This window comes from Porites lutea, chromosome 5 (assembly GCF_958299795.1).
Source record: "Porites lutea chromosome 5, jaPorLute2.1, whole genome shotgun sequence".
NCBI classification, from domain to species: Eukaryota; Metazoa; Cnidaria; class Anthozoa; order Scleractinia; family Poritidae; genus Porites; species Porites lutea.
The window spans coordinates 24734822-24744821 of NC_133205.1; the positions used below are offsets into that span (position 1 = coordinate 24734822).

A 10000-nucleotide genomic window follows, 5' to 3' on the forward strand; every position below is an offset into this window, starting at 1 on the left:
GATTAACTTATTGCGTGGAGTTGTTGACCCTATACGCGGGATGATTATCTGAATACAGTATTCGATGACAGCCTGCGAGGGAGCTGCAGAAACAAGCGGACCTCCCACGGTCCCCACGGGCAAAGTTTTAATTTGTTAAAGGTCTCTCGACTCCCTGCGTGTGAAAAATCTTTCCTTTCAAGAAAGGAATATGCTATATGCCCCAGTTAAAAATAATGCCAATCGTTTCTTTTTCATAAGGCTAACTGGCCTATTTTAATTCATAACAGTCCAGAGGAAGGCACTGTACAGCCCCGGCTTAAAAACGCGCAGTCGGCAGCCCAATGGATCCCCAAGTCCCCCACTAAAACTCAGCACCAAACTCAGCACCAACGCCTACCGATGCCAAACTCTCCAGAGGTGGAGGCCGACAGTTTTACCCCTCCCCCAGAAACACAAATCAACCTAGTCCCAAATTATGGGTGTGGCTCAGGGAGTATCGTTGTTACACGAGTGATATGGGCATCCCCGCGTTTTAGGCATCCCCATTCCTAGCCTGTTCACAGACCCTCTATTTTCTCTTCAAAGTTCGTGTCCTTCGCGTTCGCCGATGTTTTCGAAGAGAACGAAAAGAAAAATAAAACAACGTCTGTGTACATGCTACCCCATTCCCAAAACAATAGTGATATGCCACAAAAACCGTGCTGTGATCGAAAAAATGAATTGGGAGAAATAATTATTTTTTTTTGTTATAAGAGGCTTAGGCTAAATTCAAGCTTCTAGTACTGGCTCAAATTTAGTTTCATCCGGGAGAGTTGGTGACTCACGTTTGTACGGGACACGAGAAGATCTGTGACGTATCCAGGAAACTCCTAATAATCCTGGAGACTTCGCTTCGCGCTTGTCTCCACTAGCTAAAAAACGCGAAAAACTAATGCCTGTTCCGCAGGCAACAACTTTTACTGAAACATTTTCGTTCAAACCCGGCCTTTATTTTGCAATGACCTGTAGCCGGCTTGACGTTCACTTTCTATTCTATACGTGTATAAAAGTTCGACGATGCTCATATTTCAATGAAAACACCAAAAGAGGATAGCCAGCCGAGCTGTGGTGACAGTCATTGTATTTTAATTTCATTCACTGTATTTTCGCGCGCGTGAGACTCAAACTATATTTACGTTACGCTAAACCGATTTTGAGAAGAAAAAACCCTTATAAAATCATAAAATCAGCGTACGTTTGGTAAATCTGCACTGTTTACTTCATATCCTTCAACAAATAAGATTAATTTTACAATTTGCCACGTTTGGTCGGTTGTAGGTTACACCACCTCAGTACTATGTTTACAAGCAATTTAATTCTTTACAGGTCTACGCGACATTTCACCACAATGACGTATAAAAAATAACACACCTTTAAAATGTCACAGAGTAACTCTGGTTGGCTCTCCTTGTACTAAGTGGCTCTTAAATTAATTTTATACTGTCAATATATGCCTTCCTCTACTAATTCAAAACTCATGATGGCTGGAATTGGCCGCACTAAACATTACATTCAGAATTTTCTGAAAACGACTGGTAGAAAAGCTAACAACTCCTGAAATTACTCCTCTGTAAAGACAGCAAGTCTTTAGAATGAGAAACTTTGAAAAATTCATTACTTAGGCAGGGCTCAAAAAAATGCAATTCGCCGAGAACAGAAGGGAACTGGAGCCGAAATGCGTCATGAAATTTTTTCAGGGATCGTTACTGGGAACGAGCTTGTCAGCCATTGGCCAACTCTTTCCCTGTCTCCAGTAACAGTCCCAGAAGTCTTTGCGAAAGTGAACTCGGCCCCAGGGACCTGTTTCTCGAAAAGCCCGGAAACTTTTCGGGGCCCGAAGGTAAATTTCAAAATCAAAACCTTTGTAATAGTAGCACAGTTCCTAGCTCACAAACCAGTCAATTTTGCTTCGTTAACTGATAGCTTCTTTGTATCATTATCAGAATTATTGAAACTTGAATCTTGAATGCCCACACGGCAAACATAAAACACCTTTCCCCGCCTTTCGAGAAACGGAGTCTAGTTCCCCTTCTCGTTTCGAAAGTGACGAATTCCACCTTGTCCTTTGGACAATAGCTCTCACACTTTGCTTGCACAGATCCATTGCTGAACGATTCGGTTACAAGATGACTTGCCTGGATCCTTGCCCATTGGGCACATAAGCTTTAAAAAGTTACTCGCCCAGCAAGAAAAATTGCAGTGTTTTGTCCAAGAATACCAGGTGTATCGGGCTTTTTTGAGCCCTGATTAATGAAGAAACCTGGTATTTCAAAAAAAAAAAAAAATGCAACCAAGATTCAGGTTTAAAGTTGCATTGATCAACTTAATACCACTACCAAATAGAGTCTCTATATTTTTGGAATCCAGATACGTCTATGAACAGCTTCTCAGCCTCAGTTTTTCCATAATTATGTGATAATAATGTCCTCTTAAACCTGTTGATCACTTCCTGTTATCACCTACTTCTGTGGCTGCGTTCTGCACATGCGGGTTGCTTGGCATTCCGCGTGCAAACTCTCCCTGAGCTTTCTCAAAGCTTGCACCCGCCATGCGGGATATCCTGTGTACCTGTGAACATCAATAAATATTTTACTTTACGATTAAGTCTTCACTCTTAACCCTTTAAGCCCCAATATCCACATACAAATTCTCCAAACTGATCTCTATACATTTCCTTTAAGAATTAGTTAAGAGAATTTGATAAAAGATCAAAGTATTTTCTCTTAGATGATCATTTTATTAATTCTCATAACCTAATCTCATGACCATGTATGGATATCGTTAGGAGAAATTTGCTGTTGGTCACTATTGGGACTTAAACGGTTAACAGAGTATTGCAGACTGCTTTAAATAATAAAAATTACGACGATGAATAAAAAAAACACAAAATTACTAATCAATATGTAAGATTACACAGGGATTGCCTAAATGAACATGACAAAGTAGATGCTATAATTTCTGGTGAGAGATTGTTCCACTGTGAACTTCCTAGGGTAAATAGAGTCCTTGTAATAATCACGTGTACAACGTAGCTACTCAAATCGATGACTGAGAGACGAGAGCCTGATGTCCATCCTGCTCTTATGTTCTCTCTGAAGCTTGTCGCAATCTTAAGCGGCTAATCCATTACACTGTTTGTACAGCAGACAGAGACGTGCGTGAGATCGCCTGAGCTCCAGAGATCTCCATTTGAGAGAAGATATAATATCAGTGACACTGTCTAATCTGTCGTAGCACCCGAGTACCCAGCGAGCTGCTCGGCGTTGAATCATTTCGAACTGTTGTGCGTTCTTAGCTACGCAAGGGTCCCAGACATCGGCACTGTATTCAACAATTGGTCTCACACGGGCTTTGTATGCTCGTTCTTTGGATTTGGCCGAACAAGTGCGGAGATTGCGGCGTAGAAAAGTTCAGAGTCCTGTTTGCTTTGGTGGTAATTTCATTTACATGACCATTCCACCGTAAATCACGTGCGAGAGGTTGATCCCTAAATATTTGGTAGTATCAACAGTTTCCAGGACCTTGCCATGAGGTTTGTACTGAAATATGAAAGGTGTACGTCTCCGTGTTACTCGTATAACGTTGCACTTGCTTGGATTAAATTCAATACACCAGTCGGATTCCCATTTTTCCAAGCTGTGAAGATCATCTTGTAATTGTATACAACGTTATGCATAATGACATGTCAAACCAGGGTTCAAACCCCGCTTTTACAAACATATCTCCAGGAATCAGATTGATTTATCATATGATACCTCTTAGCTTGCTACAATTAGCTGGCACGATTATATAGAAGACAAACCTTTATAAGAAGAAAAATATCTACGATCACACCAAGAAAGAACAGTCCCCCGGCCACAAACATCATGGCTCCAACTGGTACACTGTTGTGTATTTCCTCAGTTGCATTGATAAAACCACTGAAAAAAGAAAACAAACAAACAATAAATAAAGTAAATCTCATGAGTATAATAATACAGTCCAGGGCCGGGTTGTTCAAAGCAGGGTTAAGACAACCCAGGGTTAGTGCTAAATTTCAATTCAGAAATGAAAGCTTAAAAGTTATTCTTTTCGCCTGCAATGTAATGATTTGATGCTCTATAAAGAAACGAGAAACTTATCCGTGAAAATGCTTTTGAACAGAAGAATACGAAGCCCAGATGACACAAGGGGCCTGTAGCCATCAGTTTCATTTTTGTATTTCATGGTGGTTCAGGTAGTTAGAGTGCTAAATTTATCATGAATTTTGGGATTGTTACCAACGTCGTGCTACATGTAGAACTCTAGATGGTATCAGAAAGATGAGAAGTACTTATATGAATGGACGACTGTGAATATTTCTAACTGAAAACAGTGGTATTTCTGACAATCCATCAAAGCTGCTGGTTTGTACGGTCTAGGCACAGAAAGAATTCTGTCCAGCTTTAAAAATAATTTTGGCTCAATGTTGATTGGCTTATCATTGACGGCCAGATCACCTGGGGATGATTAAATGATAATCAATAATCGGTAATTAATACTGCTGACTAACCACAGACGTATGCCCTTGACTTAACAACTATTTACTGAAGATAATACCCATGATTGAATGATAATAAATAGAGGAAATGCCTTGGGCTCAGTTGTGCGAAGGCTGATTAGCTAATCGGAGATTAAATTTTAATGGGATATAATATTAAAAGTTCCTGTGTGTTGTGTTGAAAGGACAAGGGTAACCTATAAGGATTTTTTAAGTATGCTCAGAACTTACCATGCTCCTGTACCAGGAACTCCAAGACAGAAAAAAATATTTATTCCTATGTGCAGAAAAAAGATTAGGCAGAAAATTATGTAGTTAAAGGAGCTGTCATTCCTGAAAAATACAAAAAAAGGAAAAAACACTTGATTCCAACTAACTGAAACTTTAACAAAGGCTGTTTCGGTTTGGTTATTCTGACAGGAAACATGTAACAAACACAAGAATCAATCATCGCCAATCAAGTCTTCAAATCCTTCATGAATTTATAAGAGGATCAGTCATCAACTTGATTTTAGGCTGTACTATAACCAAAGACAAGCATCCATACCAGTAAAGGTGTTAGAAGGTTTTCTCTTTGATCAACGAAAAAGTGAATTAAAAGCAATAATTATGCCCAATTTCAGTTTAATTTACACCTAACTACAACTTACGGATCTAAAGGGATTTCATTTCACCAAGATACTTTTCATATCACTGCATGGGAATATGTTGGGTTTAATTTTTACTGCAAATTTGGGATCAATTTAGGTTTCTGGGAAACTGCCCACCTACCCCTCCCCAAAGCCAACATTATCACTTACTACTCGCTTAGGGCAAAATGTTGGCTTAAGGACTTGTCAGAAATTAGCAGGGGGGGGGGGGGGGGGGTAGCCTGCGTAGCTGTCGGTATTGTGTAGTAGTCGAGTGAGATTTGGCGGCGGAGTCGTTGTAATATAGTCGAGTGAGATTTGACGGCGGAGCCGCGAGAAATACCGCCTGCCAGAGAACCTTGATTTTTCGAATGCCGCCCACTTTTGTCACGTTAGCTGATCCCAGTTAAATCAGCCAATCAAAGAGAAACCTGCAATTTGAAACTTCCGATTATTTTCGCGCGAGACAGTTTAGAAATAAGCGTTGACAGGCTAAACACGACTCCTAAGCTCGTAACAATGTGAAACGTGACCTTGTGAGTTCGCTTGAACAGAGGTTTTTTTTATTTTCTCGGCTCTCGCTCGAAGGTTACTAGCACTAAACAGTGCATGTAACATTCTAAACTTTGACTGAGTAAATCTTCATCCTTTGCAACACTTATGCCTGCCCATATGTAGCAATATTAAATCCCTGTTGATTCATATTTGATTTGGACATGATTTCTTTTAAATTTAAACCTCGCATCTAAAATTCATTTAAATTTAAAAGAGTTTCATTTAATCCTTTGGAGATTTCATTTAAACTTCTTACGAAAATCCATTTAATCTTCGATTAAATTATGGTTTAAACTTTGACATTTTCATTTAATTCATTCTATCCATTTAAATTTAAACTTTGGAATTCCCATTTAAAATTTACAGAAAAATGCCTTTTAAACTGCTGAATTCTAACTTAATCCTTTAAATTGAAACGTTAACAAATTTCTTTTTAACTTAGCAATGTAAATTAAAGTGTGGACGAAGGAACAAAAGGAGGAGTGAGCGAATTACTAAGTGAAGCGTCAAGGCTTCTGTCTTCCAGCACCTCTTTTAATGCTGCTTCAAATTCCACTTGTCCAGCTGCGATACCGCAGGCGACAATCAACGAAACTCTCAGGCGTGCTCAGGGGATGCCGAGCGAAACAGACTGTTCATAGCCCCCTATTTTTCGGTGAGATAGCGGTTGTGATATAGGGTGTCTTACAGTTAATGGCCGCCATCTTGATTTTCAAATGACCGAGGGGGCGGACATCGGATATCATGTGTACATGTAGCTCTAGGGGGAGGGGGGCGAGAAAAATAGAGGGCCTGTAATAACATCACTGCAGCTCGCGTTCACGGAGTGCGTTGTACCAGCAACGCAGGCGTTTGATTAGTAATTAGACAATAGATGTTAATTTGCGTCAAGTGACAACGGGTTTAGTTTAAGTTGCCGATACTGACAAGGCTTTGACAAGTCGTCGTTTCTATAAAACGTACACTTTCATAATAGCATAAGGCACATCTTGCCCAAACACACGAAGGAATTTAGGCATTTTGCGGATGAATCACATAAGCCAACATGCTTTTGAAGCAGCTTGGCCAGGGGAATGTTGTAACACCGTTTCTCCTAAACGAATTGAAATTATGTGTCTGGCATGTTTTTCACTGCCAGCAGAGTTTCTTAATGAATGAATGGTAAAAGGCGTAAAATTCCTGTCATGCCTCCTGAAGGCGAGCTGCAGTGATGTTATTACAGTCCCTCTATTTTTCTCGCTTCCTCCCAAACCTTCCTCCGCCCCCTAAGTAGTTTTGACACTCATCCAACATGACAACCCGTACCGCATAGCGCTCGATCTCGACGATCTTACGGGAAAATAGGGGACGGTGAACAATCTATGAGTTCATCCACCGGTCTCTGTAGAAGATTAGGGAATTTAAGATAGCTCTCTACCGTAAACTGGGACGATTGGCTGCTTTACGGGCGGCCTGACCCATGACGGTAAGAAGGCGCGAAAATTTGCAATTTACGATCAGACAACAAAACAGAGGATGGTGAAGTCATATGCGAAACTCGCATGTAATTTCTTTCGCAGAAGGCTCAGTTACTGAAGAAGAGTTTCTTATTTAAAATGAAGAATACCAATCAGAAGAATAAGGGTACAAATTAAAGCTAGCTAGTTTTTAAAACTAGTCGATGTTTTTTGTGGTATCGCAGCTGGACAAGTGGAATTTGAAGCAGCATTAAAAGAGGTGCTGGAAGACAGAAGCCTTGACGCTTCGCTTAGTAATTCGCTCACTCCTCCTTTTGTTCCTTCGTCCACACTTTCTACTGCAGATAAAAATGGTAGCCGAGGATACGACATGTGACCTTGCCATTTGACCTGAGCACGTGATCCCGGCGGAGCTCGCCTCAGGAAGATTAAATGAATTTTACTTTCGCAGTTTAAATGTAATTTACATTGCTAAGTTAAAAAGAAATTTGTTAACGTTTCAATTTAAAGGATTAAGTTAGAATTCAGCAGTTTAAAAGACATTTTTCTGTAAATTTTAAATGGGAATTCCAAAGTTTAAATTTAAATGGATAGAATGAATTAAATGAAAATGTCAAAGTTTAAACCATAATTTAATCGAAGATTAAATGGATTTTCGTAAGAAGTTTAAATGAAATCTCCAAAGGATTAAATGAAACTCTTTTAAATTTAAATGAATTTTAGATGCGAGGTTTAAATTTAAAAGAAATCATGTCCAAATCAAATATGAATCAACAGGGATTAAATATTGCTACATATGGGCAGGCATAAACACTAGGCTTAACATTAAAAGGTCATGAAGCTGGTTTGTTACATGCATACTGAGTAACCATTTCCGGTGGTTTATTCTTCTGTAGGTGTTCCTGATAGGATTTGATCTCAGATGCAGTCGTAAAGTGTTTTAATTTTCTTTGACCTTTGTTTCTTACGGCTAAATTAAGACAATTCCAGGGCTGTGAAGTTTAAAGACGCCATTTCGGCAATTTGGTCATCAATTATGCTCTTTTTAAAGCGGAAATCACAATCACTTTACATGTACGTCTTCTCCACTTTGCCATCTGCTCCCTAAATTGGGAAATATACGCGAAGGCTCATCTAACATGATTGACATATGTATGGCCCTCGACCAATCCGTTTCCCCGCACACTGGTGTGCGGACTATTCAAAATACCGGGGTTTTCTGGCAGGCGGTATTTCAAACGCCTCGTCCCTACTCCCTTTTTTTTTTTTGAGACTGCAGAAAAGGGAGGGGTCATGAAAATTGGGCCGTTTAAAAGGGAGGGTCATGCAAATATATGCCCATGATCATGTAGAGGTTTACCCAGAGAAGAAAAAGGAAGTTCTTTATTCTGTCAAGTGATCAGCTGTCAGAATCAGAGTCGGACTCTTAATACTGTCATCTAAAATGTATTTATACAGCTATAGTAGTGGGGGAGGCACCGGTTACTCCGGTTCTTTGCGGGGGAATTCTATTAACTTGCGGGGGGAATACATTAATGCCGATGACGTCATGCATCTCATTAAGATAGGATGATGTCATAGTTTAAATTAATGCCGATGACGTCATGCATGCCATTAAGATAGGATGATGTCATAGTTTATTTGTAGCTGGCAAGGAGCAAGTGACGTCAGAATACCCTAGGGCTTGACGTCATCAAAAAATGTTGACATCATAATCTATAAATAGAAAAGTGATATCATGTCCCTACTCTTTTAACCCTGATTGGATAGTAAACAATCTATTATGTGTTTAACATAAAAGCGCACTTTCCCTTCAGCACTTCATTCTCGCAATCGCTTTGCTAAGGAAAAAGTCTTACTATCACCAACATTTTTTAAAACATTGTTTCAAACATGCAAGTCGAATCGAGCGCTTCACCTCTGCTGACGGAAGATAAAACCAGTTCCTTACCCGGTCAGTTCTGCCCGTTTCATCTCCGCTTAACGTTGGAATTGGTAGAAAAAGCGCAAGGATTTTGCTATGTGTACTGCCCCGAGAAAATGTGTTTTATGTTTGCCCCTGCGTTAATGTATTCCCCCCCGCAAGTTAATAGAATTCCCCTGCAAAGAACCGGAGTAACCGGTGCCTCCCCTACTACTAAGAACAGATTAGAAATATATTTTGAGTTTTCACAATACTGACTCACCCTAGTGTATTGCAAGAACTAGATTTTCTCATTTATACAATAGGGGGAGGGTCATGATATTTTAGGCCAAGCTCAAGGGGAGGGTTAGCAAATTTCACTCCCATGGCAGGAATGGGTCACCTCATTTCCGAACCCCCATTTCAAATTCCCACCCCCCCCCCCCCCCATACTAATTTCTGACAATTCCCTTGGGGGAGGGGTGGGTGGGCAGTTTCCCAGAAACCTAAATTGATCCCAAATGTTCTTCATTCATTATATGGTCGTGGAATCAGTGTGATACCAAATTTGCAGACTGGGTCCTCTGGAAAAGTTTCAAGGTGGGAAATATGCGGCCAGTTTGCAAAATGGCCCACATTTCCAGTCCTGCATGCAGGTGTAAAACAAAAAAACTTACTTGAAAGCACGATAGCATGTCCTGTACCAGCCAATGAAGGATAAGGGGACATTAGCTATTAAGTATAAGGCTGACAGGCCAAAAGTTGCACCAGTATCCATTTCTGATTCACCAGGTCCCTTGATCAGTAGGGCCATTGCAGCAAGGAAGTTAAAGAACAGAACAAAACAGTAAGCTGCAACAAAAAGGAAATGGATAGGGAAGCTAAGAGAGCCAGTAATCATAAAAAAGTTTAAGTC

At 40.1% G+C, this 10000-nt stretch overlaps 1 protein-coding gene across 1 annotated transcript in view; it reads right to left on the minus strand.

The window, feature by feature from the left end:
• Positions 1 to 1217: 1217 nt before the first annotated feature.
• Positions 1218 to 10000, minus strand: part of LOC140936520 (secretory carrier-associated membrane protein 4-like) — a 43448-nt gene continuing 34665 nt past the window's right edge. Inside the window, exons 7-10 of the mRNA XM_073386005.1 lie at positions 9762 to 9936; positions 4772 to 4873; positions 3824 to 3941; positions 1218 to 2589 (exon numbers count right to left, since the gene is read on the minus strand). Of these exons, the coding sequence (XP_073242106.1) occupies positions 2464 to 2589; positions 3824 to 3941; positions 4772 to 4873; positions 9762 to 9936 (521 nt within the window). The 3' untranslated portion in view covers positions 1218 to 2463. The remainder of the gene's footprint in view (positions 2590 to 3823; positions 3942 to 4771; positions 4874 to 9761; positions 9937 to 10000) is intronic.